We start from the raw sequence: 13,888 nt of genomic DNA, 5'->3' as shown, positions 1-13,888 counted from the left end.
CCGGGGCCGCCGCCGCTCCGCCGCCTCGGGGCCCGGCGCCGCCGCTCCCTGCCGCCCTCCCTGAGCCGCAGCCCGCGCCCCGGAGCGGTGAGTGCAGCCGCGTCCCCGCGGAGCCGGGGGGACCCCTCAGGGCCGGCCCGGTCCCGCTCCCCTCCCCGAGCGCCGCCAGCGGGGCCTGCCGCCTGCGGGCGCCTGTTGCGGGCGGCGCTCCCGGGCAGCGCTCGGTGAGGAGACTCGGGGCGGGCTCCGGCGGCTGCGTTACCCGGAGGGGCTGCGTTACCCGGGGCGGCTGCGTTACCCGGAGGGGCTGCGTTACCCGGGGCGGCTGCGTTACCCGGGGCGGCTGCGTTACCCGGGGCGGCTGCGTTACCCGGGGCGGCTGCGTTACCCGGGGCGGCTGCGTTACCCGGAGGGGCTGCGTTACCCGGAGGGGCTGCGTTACCCGGAGGGGCTGCGTTACCCGGAGGGGCTGCGTTACCCGGAGGGGCTGCGCTACCCGGGGCGGCTGCGCTACCCGGGGCGGCTGCGCTACCCGGGGCGGCTGCGCTACCCGGGGCGGCTGCTTTACCCGGGGCGGCTGCGTTACCCGGAGGGGCTGCGTTACCCGGAGGGGCTGCGTTACCCGGGGCGGCTGCGTCGCCCTCCCCTTGCCGGGGCTCTGTGTCTGGGCGGTAAATCCGGCATAAGCCGAGGTAAAGCCGGGGGGGAGGCGAGGCAGCCCCATGGGTGTCCGGCCGGGAGCCACGGGCTCTGTCCCCCTCTGGCAGAGGCTGCAGCCACACAGGTGCGGGAAGGCACCTGGTGGGAAGGAGAGGTTTGAAACATATGTGTGTGTTTCAATAAAATATGTTTAAGTTGAGGGGGGGGGGGGGGTTAAGACAAGCGGGAACGGCTTCACAGTGAAAGAAGAGCAGGTTTATGTTAGGTACTAGGAATAAATTCTTCACTGTGACAGTAGCGAGGCGCTGAAACGGGTTGCCCAGAGAAGCTGTGGTGCTCCATCCTTGGAAGTGTTCATGGCGAGCTTGGAGGGAGCGCAGGGCAGCCTGGGCTGGTGGAAGGTGTCCCTGCCCATGGCAGGGACCTTGGAGCTGGATGGTGTTTAGGGTCCCTTCTAATCCAAACCATTCCAGGATTCTGTGAAGGTTTCATAGGGTGTCACAAGACCATCAGCTGAATTTTCCCATCTCTATAAGGATGTGCAGTGATTGTAGGTTCCCCTTTTCTACCCTTTCCACATCATTCATCTAGATTCTTTGTTTTGTTATTTATTTTTTATTATGTCACAGAGGAAGAAAAACAAACCTAGTTTGAGCCATGTTATAAATGACAAATGTAGTTATTGGCTTTTGCATTTATATATTTGCTTTTGCAAGTTATTGATCACAAAGATTTTGATATAGTACAATTGGTAATTCCTTTTAACTGCTTTTTTGATATAATATAACCTGTCAGTTTATGTATGTACCCTATAGCTTATATAAATAATAGTGTGATCAATATATATCTTAGGTCTTTGCATAATATTAAAATAAAAACTATGTAATGTTAAAATGTTTTTTTTTGTGTAACTAGCTCAGATAATGGTGTGAAATAGCTAGGTGGTTTCTCACATTTGTGAACCATCTTACCTGAATGATAAGATAACAGTGACAAGAACCAGGACAGCAAGAGAAGAAGTTTGCTACTGACTCTCTAGTTATTAGGAAGTGTCAAAACAACAGAATGGAGCCTCAAGAAGAAATAAAATATATTGATTTAATCTACAAGATGGCATGCAGACAAGTTAAAGGTTAAAGCCGAGCAAAAGAGTTCCTAAACTCACAGGAATGTTTGAATATGTGTAAACTCTTATGAGTATTTATTTATCCCCTGTAATGTAACAGTATGTAAGAACACTGTGTTAAGCTAATTGTGTGTTTTTGGCATATTCCCAAACACTCCAGTGCTGGATATTGTCCCTTTTATCCCTTATTAAACTTTTAAAATTTCAGAGAGTGAGTTTCTCACAAGGTGAAAATGCAACATGTAATGAATTGTGTAAAGCCAAGTGTGAGTTAATCAGGTAACCCTGACCTGTGTGCAGGGCACGTGCAGCAGAGGTGCTTTGGCAGGGTGTGTGTTTGTGTGCTCTGCTCTGCAGCACTGTGCTGTGAAAAGCTCTGGAGATGTGACAGAGGGGTAGCCTGCCCTGGGGCTGCGTGTGGGAGAAGTATGAGAAAAGAAAACTGCTTTTCTCTTTAGTAGGCAGGATCTAGCTGAGAACAGAGACTCTTGTGTTCAGCTGCGGTCATATGGGAGTTTGTCTGTGCTCTGAAGAACTTACATTTAAGTTTTAATGTCAAAGATTTTTTTTTTTTTTAAATGGGGCTGTTGTCCTGTACAAACAGGACCCTTGGGCTCAGAGAGATGCAGTGACAGCTTCAGTTTCCTGCAGTCAGTCTGTGGCATATCCTGGCACTGAACCTTTGGGCACTGCTGTCTGCTGAAGCACAGGATTATCTCTCACTTTAGTTGTCTCTGTTAGGCAGCATTGAGCCTTATTCCTGTTTCTAAGACCAGGGGAAAAAAAAAATTAAAAAAGCTATTTTTCAAAGCATGACGCTGAATGCAGTATTGAAGAAACTGTGAAGTCTGAGAGTTGAGAAGGAAGGACTGTGGTGATTGTTTTTGATGTGGTTTTTCTCCACTCTTGTCTCTGCAGGACAGCTGCTTAGCACCAGCTGCTTTGCCCTGTATGGTTGTGTACTTCAGAGTAACTGGGGCTGACACAGACTGAACACATGCATCCACTTCCAAAATCTGCCTGAGAAAATAGATTAGATCTGCTGTTTGCCTTTGATTAATGAGGTAGGAAAAACAGATAACAATTAATCCTAAAGCTGTTACAGACTACATGTGATACACAGCTGTTGTTAGAGGGATATTAAAGACTTCAGGCTCAAAAGCAGAGAATTGTGGCATTTGTGCAGATGTTTTGAATGTATAGGCCATATGGGAGATGTTTTAGTCCCTTATACATTTGGTTAGTGTAGATAAAATTCCCTAATATTAGTAGTACTTTTAATAAAAATTTTGAGTTTTCACTTTTAAGTTTTTACACAATCAGTAGAAGTGTTTTGTTAGTGTGTAAACAGCTCAAGATGAAACTAATTTGTGTGCAATGTCAAGAAATCATAGTTCATTGATAAATTTTTCTTTTTTTTTGATTGTACAGGGTAAATGGATTATAGAGAACAAAATATTAATTTTTTTTGTTGACTACTTTGCTATTAGAGATGGTATATAAATTTTCTGAATCTTATTTTAGCCCTTACCTAACAGCAGAGTTTTCAAATTTAACTTAGTATGTGACAAGAAGTAATTCCTCCTATATTTTTTTTGTGTGTAGTAAGAAAAACCCCTGTCAAGCTTTCTTTTTTTTCTCTTTTTTAAAATTAAATGTAAATTTCCAAAATATACATCAGGTAGCAGGAAGGGTTATTGTGGAGAAATGAGGACAAGTCTTTTTCCAGATAATAAAAATTTCCACATTTCCACAGCTGGTAATCAGTTACTCTGTTTTTAATGGTTTAGTTGAGCTGGAAGAATAAGTGGTGGAAATAAGAAAGAGGGTGAATTCTGAGGGCTTGGAAAGTCCTCTGGTTACTGAGGAGTGTGAGATGGTTCCAGCTACAGGAGCAGCTTTGGATGCTGAGAGATGTAAATTGCAAGAGTCACAAAGAGGACTTAAAACCCAAAATAAAATATGTGGAGTTCATGAGGCAGTGGCTGGGTAGGGGTAGAAGTTGAGGTTAGACAGAGGAAGATTAGAAAATGTGAGACTCAGGACAAAAACTGGATTTTATTTTTTATTTTATTAGGGAAAAGAAAGACCATTGACTAGTAAAATTACTAAAGTGGCAAAACAGCACATTTAGAGCAGCAAATGACACTTTAACAGTGGATTATTTTTATATTTAGTTGACTGTAGATAGCAGAAAATGATGAAGGAAAGGGTAGGAGACTTAAAATACAGGATAGGAAATGAATGGTTTGTGAAAATATTGTGGAAGTGTCATGATGTGCTAAAGTTAACAGATAACTTTGTAAACATCTCTGAAAGGAACTCTTCATTCAGAAATCGTTTGGACATGTGTATCAGCTGGTCTTGATATTTCATGAAATACATCATGACAGGTTGTAAACATTGGAGCAGAGTGGAATTAATTTCTAAACTCTAGCAAGCAGTAAAATTTACCACAATTAGGAACTTCTTAACAGTTGGTGCTAGTGTAGCTATTGGCAGTTTTTGTAGCAGATAAAATATAAGCCCAAAACCCAGTTTTTATTCTTGTGGTCTTGTGTATGACATGCATGGGCAATGTCCTGCAAGCAGTCCCAGTGGCCTTAGTGCAATTTTATATTGACAGCAAGTGTTGCAGGGCCCACAGTGCATGTGCTGAATGCTCTTGCACAGTAACTGAAATTGTTGGAAAGCTGAGGCACCAGAGTCTTTCACAGTAATGGAGATATTAAACTATTAAACTAGAACAGCTTTTTTTTTTTTTTTTTTTTTTTTTGGTCTAGTTTAGTTGGTACACACTGCAAGCAATGTATTGCTTATGAGCTGCCAAACAAAAAACATTTTCCATCCTTGGAGAATTAAAAACAGGGCACAATAGGATATATCACAAATTGCAGTGGGAGTAGTTCACAGAATAATTGTGAGCATTTGGAAGCATTTCTAACTTCAGTTGGCAGATCTCCTTTTTTTATTTCTCTAAGGAAGTTCTAACTGTGCTGAAGCTAAAAAAAATCTTCAGTGTTAAGATCTTAAACAACCATCAAAAACTTTCCTCAAAATTCTTGTGTTGGAAAACTGCAAGACTCTCTACCATTCTGTTAACTGCACTTGTTCATAGCAAAATAAAACTCGAGGAGTGAAGGCTTCTTTTCTTTTCCATGTTTCAAAGTCACCCATGAGGAGAAACAGCAGCTACTGCTGCAAAATGTTCTTGTCAAGGCTGTAGTGCTGAGAAAAATTGCTTGGTTTAATTAAATTTTTTGAATATTTTGTCGTTCCTCCTGATCAGCTTTTTCTGAAGGTGCCAGTATGCTGTTGCTGTGATGAGCTCTGACTATGTTGTTTTTCTTGGAGAAGGCAAACAGACTCTTTGTTGTTGTTATTCATAGATATTCTTCCCTAAGTATATTTACAGTACTGCTCACAAGCATGAAATTATTTTCTTATCCATAAAAGGAAACCTGGACATATGGTACTTTTTTCCTGTTTGCTCCTTATCTTTCTAAATTCAGTTGCTACATGGATATTTTCCTGTGTCTGTCAAAATAGGAGATTTTAAGTTTTTACTCACCCCTTTCTTCCCACATTATTCTAATTTTTTGGTTGCTGTTTGAATGTATAGCAGATGTAGCTCTAGCTGAAGTGCTTCTCAGCTGTGTTTTTTCTTGGGCTGAGGGGCATTAAGGAGTGGAGCACAAATGCTGGAATGTTGTTTTGATCTTGCAACCCTGTAATAGCCCAGGCTCTTGGGCACTGGTTGGATTGAGGGTAGAGGCTGCAGAAAGATGAAGAAACACATCACATGGATTGTTCAGTGTCAGAGTCCTTATGGCTTTTTCACTAGGCAGATGAAAAGAAACACTGCATTCCAACTCAGCTTTGACAAATTTACAGATGCAAGGAAAAGTGGTTATCCCATATTTAGTGGTTACCATACACCCTTATATGTTAGCTGAACTTAAGGAATACACATTTTGGTGTAAAAAAAAAAAAGTTTTTTCTAAAAATAGGTTACATTCACTTCAAGAGTTTAACTTGCTTTTTCTTATGCAAAGCAAAATATGAGATTTTTTTCTTCTTTTTTTGCTAGATTGTGGCTGTTACCCTTTTACTCTCTCCACACAAGTCAATGACACATCTTTTGCTTTTGTCTTTCAGATTTCCTTATGTGGTCATGTAGAAGTATTTATTTCAGCCTTAAAATTGCTGATGCAAATCCTTGCTATGGCATCTGTGGCTTCACCAGTTATATTTAAGGAATTTTGTCCCTTGTATTATCTCCTCAATGCCATTCCTACAAAGATCCAGAAAGGCTTTCGCTCCATCGTGGTTTACCTGACAGCACTTGATACCAATGGAGACTACATTGCTGTGGGGAGCAGCATTGGAATGCTTTATCTCTACTGCAGACACATAAACCAGATGAAAAAATATAATTTTGAGGTAAACACTTTAACTTTTACTGTTGTCTCTTCCAGTGAAGCTGATTGCTCTGAATTGAGCTCTCTGTTGGTGTCTCATTAACTTTGAGTTCTTTGTATGGTTTGTTTCAACAGGGGAGGTGTGAATCTATAACTTTTGTAAAGCTGTTGAGTTGTTTTGATGATCTGGTTGCTGTTGGCACAGCCTCGGGCCGGGTTGCAGTTTTCCAGCTTGTGTCTTCATTACCTGGAAGGAACAAACAGGTAAATATTTTCATTTGCTTAAATCTCTGTGAGCTCTAGGATGGCCAGTTCTAGTACAGTGTTACTGTGATCCTATGTAAGAGTTACACCCAGCCAGCCTTGCCTGATGAAAAAGCTGTGAATAAGTTTTAGGCTTCATATGTTAAGCTTATAAAACAATAATATTAAAGCATGCTTTGCATTACAAAAGCTGTATTTAATCAAATATGTTTCTGAGAGATTTTTCATGTTTGGCTGATCTCTTTGGTGGAGGGGGGTTTTCTGTGCTAAATAAACTTTAGAAGAACCTGCACTTTTGTACTTGATCTCCAGTTAAACCAGTCAGGAGTCACTGAATAGGCTTTGTGCATCCATTTTCTCTTCAGCTCATTCTTCTACTGCTTTGTTATTGTTTCACAGCTTCGCAGATTTGATGTTGCTGGCATCCACAAAAGTAGCATTACAGCTTTAGCTTGGAGTCCCAATGGAATGAAATTATTCTCTGGAGATGACAAAGGAAAGATTGTCTACTCTGCACTAGACCTAGACCAGGTAAGCATTTGTTATAGGGATCTTAATTCACATTTGTAGTTTCTGAAAGGATTCTTGTGTGTTTAAATATTCAGCAGTTACTTAATTGCTCAGTGTTATGTCTTTAGTTGGATGGCTTTATTGGTATGTCTACACTTGGCCCAGTGTGTGCACACCCAGCAAGGCAACCATTGGATATCTTTCAGAACTGTCTTATCATTTTAAAAAAGTAATGCATTTTAAAAGAAGTAGTGATCCTTCTCATTTTTCATGAAATAACTATCAAATCTTTCTTCAGCTTTCAGTCAGTACTTTCTCTTTTGTTTGGAAGGGGTATTTTTGACTGATGTGGCTCTGTTGGTGAAGTATTTCTCCCAGAGTTGTTCAGCATCTTAGTCTAAAGTGTACAATGAAAGTAACATTTGGGTGCTGCTGGCTGAGTGGCATGTTACCAGTAAATGGAATTTTTCTCACATCTTGTTAGTTAATACAGACCTGAAATGTCAACAAAATTAATGCTAACTTGAATTTTTAAACGGGAGAAAAGTTTAAACAGCATCTGTCCTGATTTATCTGTGGCTGTCCCTCAATTTGGTTTGACAGAAACCACCAAAAGTAATGATTGTCTCAGCAAGGCATGAGCTGGCTGTGGGGAAGAAGGAAAAAAATGTGTCCTAAAGTTCCTAAAGTTTCTGTTGATTTCAAGAGCAATGTATTAGCTAGTATTCCAAGAGAAACTACATTTGTGTGTCACACACAATCTAACTCTCCTCTTGCCTACATAAGTTAAGTCTATATTCATTAAGTGAGTTTCATGGAACAACAGCTCAAAAGCTTTTTGTTGGTTTTCTTGTTCAAAAGCTTTTTGTTAGTTACCACCTTGCATTTTTAGGAAGGTTTGACTCTTGTGAATTGTGTGTTTGTCTTTGACAGGGTATTTGCAACTCCAGCCTTGTGTTGGAAGAGCCCTCATCGATTGTGCAGTTGGATTACAACCAGAAGGTGCTGCTTGTCTCCACTTTACAGCGGACTCTGCTTTTTTACACAGAAGAGAAATCCGTCAACCAAGTTGGAACACAGCCCAGAAAAAAGTAACCCTCATAAAATCCTGATGCAGGCTTATCTATTAATTCTTGGAAGTGAATTACAGACAGAGTCATCTAGGCAGTAAAATTAATACAACACAGCAGTCTGCTCATAAAAAGCTAGTTACCATAGCTGTGTGGGATCGAACATCAATGACAATTATACCTATTTAGAAAGTGTGTGGTTGCAAGTATGTCACGATCATGTTCTCAAGGCACTGTTAGGCAAAAATATTTAAGATGTTTTCTCATTTTTTAAACTGGAAACACTGCCAAACTTCCTCTGCAATCCCTCTTTGTTCGCTGTGACTTGCAGCAATTGTAATCAAATCTGTCTAATGGGTGATGTAATATTTAATGCAAAAACCAAGTCATCATCCCTGTTTTTCTTATACACTGAAGTGAGTTAACAGGGAGAATGTATAGTAAGCACTTAAATTTGAGTTGAAGACTGGGAACCTCTTTTGTGGCTTTGACATCTCCTCTTATGTAATCCCTCTCAAGTAAGGAAGAGGGAACCCGGTCATGGAACAGCGTGACTGACTGTTTCTCTTAAGGAGAGGAAATTTACCCTTGAAAGATGGTTTATGATGTATCTTTCAGGGCTATGAATAGTAGGAGGAATACCAAGGTCCATCTTATATGGAAGGGTTTTCTTGGATGATAGCAATGGTGTTTCTGTGAAATGAAGGGTCTAACAGCTGGGGTCTGTTCTGTGCTTCTTGCAAGCAAAGGCTGCCAGTTCCTCAGCATTAGTTTGTAGTGTTTTGCTTGTTTTTTGTAAATTCTGGTGGAGGGAAGAGTGCATAGTAGGATCTTTTTGAGATGGACAGAGTGGCATTAAGGCTATGAAGCTTATTAGGAGGAGTCATTGAACTTGCTTTGTTGATGTAGTGTCTAACATCCAAAGCTGAGGGGAGACTTGTTATTTGGAATTACTGCTCTTGTCTTACTGTAACTAAATTTGTACTTCAGATGTTTGACTGGATATTTTAATCAAAGACTTTTGATAATTTGTGAATTTGTGCCTTTAGTTTTTAAATTGTTTCAAAATTGAGTATATAGCTTTTAAAATAAATTCTTTTGCATTTTAGCACTGGCAAATTTGGAGCATGTTTTATACCTGGCCTGTGTAAACAGAGTGACTTGACACTATTTGCTGCCAGACCTGGGCTTCGTCTGTGGAAGTCTGATGTTCATGGGACTGTTCAGGCCACATTCATATTGAAAGATGTATTTGCTGGAGGAATAAAAACTTTTGAACTGTATCCTCGTTTAGAACCACCTGACAGAGGAAGTTACAACTCTCCAGAGAAACACCTCGGGCTTGTCTCATGCTTTTTCCAAGAAGGATGGGTGCTGACCTGGAATGAATACAGCATCTATTTACTGGACACTGTAAACCAGGTAGATAAATCTTGTGGTTGCATATTTTGTTTCTTCCATGTTTTTGTTCATGTTATGCCATGAGAATCTGTTTTGCTTATACATTCTATGGCTGTGATTTAAATCCCTATTTAAAACAAAAAAAAAAGAATATTTATTGTGTCCCTTCTCAAGTTGTCATTGCAATGATATACTCGCCAAATAGCTCAGTATGTTGTTTATGAAAATTGCATATATGTAAAGCTTTCAGTTAAGGTTTTAACATCATAATTAATTCTGATGCTTAGTGAAACATATAGAAACCTACAGTCTAGGAATTAGTGCAAAAAGATATTTTAGGCCTATAAAATGTGCCTGGAACTATTTATTCTTCTCTTCTACCACGGCTGGTGTCTGAAAAAAAGATGTATTACCTTTTATTTGGTATACAGTGTAGTGTTAGCTATTTTATTGTCTTAAAAACGCATATGAATGTGGATACAAGCTAGTATATTTTTGTCTAAATGATATTAAATATTCATACTGTGGCACTCTTCTGCCACCAAATTGTATATTGCTTAAGTTGTTATATTTAGTTGCCTTTAGTTGGACAAAGAATGGATCTGTGGAATTTAAAATAGTATAAAAATGTAGCTGCATCATGATTAGAGAGTTCTTTTCTGTTTCTTTTTTCTGTTTTCTTTTTTTTTGATAAGACAAAAATCTTTAGCCTCTATTATTTATGTTGATTAAAATCCAGAGAATGCTTTTGTTAAGAGTACCATGTTGTGCAAACACTCTCTTAATCTAATGCCAATTATTTCTTTCTCTGCTGACTCTTTACAGGCTTTGATTGGTGGCTTGGAAGGATATGGTGATATTGTGTCTGTGTCCTGTACCAACAATGAGATTTTTCTCTTAAAGGGAGATAGAGACATTATAAGAATTTCAAATAGACCTGAAGGAGTGTCATCAATAGGTTTGTATAATTAGTAAGCTTACTATGTAGAAATCAGTAAGTTTAGTATGCATAAATTAGTGTGTACCTCATGGAACATGGTGCCTATTGTACATTTTTAATAACAAAAACCCAAGACCAACAAAACTGAAACACATCAAACCTCAGGCAAATCCCTTCAGATTGTTACAAAAACCTGGCAGGTCCTGTAGAGTTACTCATCTGTTCTGATAGGTTATATTTAGAGATCTGCTTTATCTGCTTATCTGAGCTTCTCTTTTGGCTGCAGTGAGAATGGGGGCATTAAGAAATTAAATATGCTTGCCTTTTTGGAGAGTGGATCAGCATTAGCCTAACGAGGCATCTCTAATCTGTGCATTTGGGAGCTCATTCTGAACCATGATGCTGAAGCAGTCTGGATTCCTGATCATGGTTTAGATCAGTCTCAACAGCTGAATGCGTTGATTCTGTGCCACCTGTCACCAACCACGTTCCAGGGGAAATCTCAGCATTCCCAGCAATGAAAAAGAAAGAAAGAATTGGCAAATAAATCCAAAGAATGCTCACTAAAATTCCCAAAATAATTTGGCTGTTTCATACTTGTTGCCATCTGAGTTAAACATTTATGTTACTAGAACTCTTTAAAAGGGACTACTAATGCATTTGAATACTCCATCTTAGCTTTGTTTTAGCAAAATACTAATAAATGTGCTATGGAGTCTCTTTCAATGCTGGAGAACTTAACTTTCTTGTCATTGCATATTGGCAATAGCTTTAGTCATTTAGGCAGGTCTTTACTCACAAACTTCTAGAGACTGTTTATTATTTTATTTTGAGCTTTCAAGTATAGTTTGAAAGGAGCCTTTAGAAGTGTGTTTTCTGCTAATCACTGCAGTGATTTATCTGGTAATTTTCCTCGATTTTTTTTCAAGCCACTGAATGTTTGAATGAAGAGGTTAAAGATATAGGATGGCACTTCAGTGTGTGATAGAATTGGATCTTCCAAGCTGCAGACCTGTACTGTTCTTTTGACAGGAACATAAATTCAGAATTTTGCTAATAGAAGTTTGATACAGGGCTCGGGGGAGGTGCTTTCTCATAGATTAATTTGCAGGGAGTTTATAGTGTGTTTGTGCACAGGTATTTATTTTTAAATGTTGTTAGCTTAGAAATTTTTTTTCATAAATATTCTTTTCATTCAATACTCTCTGAAATTATGCCCATACTCACATGATGCTAGTATTTATACTTGAACTAGTATTTATACTTTTATTTTTCTCTTGGACAATTTCAGATGTGAATTCAAAATTGTCAAATCCTTTAACAGATACAAGTCCTAAATTGCTGACCCCATCATCAGTAGTTTCATCTGTATCATCCAGCCCTTCAGTGGAAACAGAAAGAAAAATGGTTACTTCTCCTTCAGTGACTGGTGATAAAAATGGCACCACTTCTTCAGTGAAAGATGATCTGGAAACTCCAACACTATCAGAGAAAAGCTTTGAAAGAGTGGGAGACTTGAGCAGTGAAGGCAGGAGAAGGGGCTGCTCTGTGGTGAGTGAATCCCGGAGCAGGAGCAGCTCTCTCAACTCCGTGGACAGCGGCTCGAGCTTCCTGCTGTGTGCAGAGCAACTTCCAGAAGCTCAGAGGGAAGGTCAGCTTTCCTCACAACGCTTCAGCACCATCAGCTCTGAAGATTTTGACCAAGAACTGATTGTAAAGCCAATTAAGGTGAAAAAGAAAAAAAAGAAGAAACAGGGTAGGTGGAGCAGAACTTTGCCTGACACTGCACGTTGTGAGAGCCCATTTCATGGAAGAGTCTGTGTTGAGCAGGCTTCCTGTGTACTGTGGTGCTGTGCCTCTGAAATGGCTGAGGGGTTGTGGTGGGCCATTTCTGTTTAAGATGAAAATCTCCTTTAAAAGTGATAAATTGATGAAGTCTTTTTCGATCTGTTTGGAGTTTATTTCTTTTGTTTTGCTTTATGTAAGCATGCTTTGAGTTCTAATGTATTTGTTAATGGGACCACACAGTGGACTCTGTGTCCAGTTTTATGTTGGAATTGTGTAATGTGTGTTCATCCTATTCAGAATATTTGGCAGTGTCTTTCTTAGCCATCCTCTTTATTTCATGAAGTAGTGTGAGTATTCAGTTATTTTGTTTACTGTATTAAGACTTTTTTTGGCTTTATATGTATCATTTAATGTTAAAGTTGAAAAAAAATCAGTATGGTTAAAATTTAGATTTAGCTTTGTTCTTCCTCCAGTTCTGAAAATATTTTAATTTTTTGCTTGGCGCTGGGATTTAATAGATTTTATTAATACTACTTTTCTCCTTCTTTTTCATGTGTGTGTGTGTGATAACAGAAAGTGGGACAAGGAGAAACCACAGCTCTCTGGAAGGCACACCCATTTATGAGCGTCAGCTTTCTGGTGACAGTCCACATTCCTTGAATGCAGACTCCTTTTCCATGACTTCCAGCATAATGAGTGGCAGCATTGATCATTTGAGTACTGGATCTCCAGATCAGGAAAGCATGTTCAGCATGGAGTCCCATACAATCTTGCAAGAAGATAATGGTTCAGAAACTTTCAGTGTCCTGCAGTCTCCTGAGTTAGCAAATGCACTAATTAATGAAGAAAATGGAGATGTGGCTGATTTACAGAAACTTCCAAACAGTGACAGTGGCATGGGTACTTCAGCTGTTATAGATCCTTTAACATCTGCATCTCCTCTGATGCTCACAAAAGACTTGACAAGCAGTGTTGGTGGTGAATGTAGTGGTGCTGTGGTTTCTGCAAGCAGTGAATGCTCTCCTGGAAAGCTGAGCCAGGAGGAGGAGGAGCAGGATTTTCCTACATTGTGCAAAATAGATGAAGACTTGGATAAAATGAAGGTGCGGGATACTGAAAAATCTTCTGAAGATGCAGACCTTACAGACCAGATGTTTTTGGAATGTGACAGTATACTTGGTGTCCAGACATCTCTGACACCAAAGGAAAGTGATGAAACTGGTGAGGAAGACCAACAGCCTCTCTCTCTAATCCACAGTGCTCTGTCAGACCCTTCTGCACTCCAGTGTGACATCTCTGACAAGGTTCATTCAGATAACTGTTCCATTTCTGGGTGGAATTTTGAAAGTGCAATCAAAGCTAAATGTAGTACTAGCACTGCTGAAAGGGTAGCAGACACTCATGAATGTAGGACTGAAAAATCTGCCTCAAGTGATGAAGAGGATATTTATGGACATGGATTACCATATTCATCTTCAGAGACCAGCATGCCTGAAGTTGGTGCTGTGCCTGGTGCACAGGATGCAGCAAAGATAAGCCTAGATGAAATGGTGCTGTTAAAATCTGATCAGGTATTTCTTTTTGGTTTAATTAAAGTACCTTTAACCTTAAAAAGAAGCAAAAAGAATCATTCCTGCAGTTACTGTCCTTTATATCTCTAGAAGAGCAATTTTTTAAAGTTGATTCAATACACAAGTAAAATACAACA

At 39.9% G+C, this 13,888-nt stretch overlaps 1 protein-coding gene across 7 annotated transcripts in view; it reads left to right on the top strand.

Moving 5' to 3' along the window:
- Positions 1-7: 7 nt before the first annotated feature.
- TECPR2 (tectonin beta-propeller repeat containing 2) overlaps positions 8-13,888 on the top strand; it is a 43,199-nt gene continuing 29,318 nt past the window's right edge. For 5 of the 7 annotated variants that reach the window (XR_010028256.1, XR_010028253.1, XR_010028254.1 and 2 more), the window contains exons 1-10: positions 8-87; positions 2,705-2,850; positions 5,945-6,229; positions 6,343-6,471; positions 6,871-7,002; positions 7,915-8,072; positions 9,161-9,473; positions 10,278-10,410; positions 11,684-12,148; positions 12,754-13,751. Coding sequence is in view for 3 of the 7 variants with exons in the window: in XM_063159927.1 (XP_063015997.1) it covers positions 5,996-6,229; positions 6,343-6,471; positions 6,871-7,002; positions 7,915-8,072; positions 9,161-9,473; positions 10,278-10,410; positions 11,684-12,148; positions 12,754-13,751 (2,562 nt within the window). In the remaining 4 variants the exon portion in view is untranslated. The remainder of the gene's footprint in view (positions 88-2,704; positions 2,851-5,944; positions 6,230-6,342; positions 6,472-6,870; positions 7,003-7,914; positions 8,073-9,160; positions 9,474-10,277; positions 10,411-11,683; positions 12,149-12,753; positions 13,752-13,888) is intronic. The other 2 variants (XM_063159929.1, XM_063159928.1) reach the window with 2 other exon arrangements.

This window comes from Melospiza melodia, chromosome 6 (genome assembly GCF_035770615.1).
Source record: "Melospiza melodia melodia isolate bMelMel2 chromosome 6, bMelMel2.pri, whole genome shotgun sequence".
Classification (NCBI taxonomy): domain Eukaryota; kingdom Metazoa; phylum Chordata; class Aves; order Passeriformes; family Passerellidae; genus Melospiza; species Melospiza melodia.
This window is presented reverse-complemented; position numbering and strand designations above follow the sequence as displayed.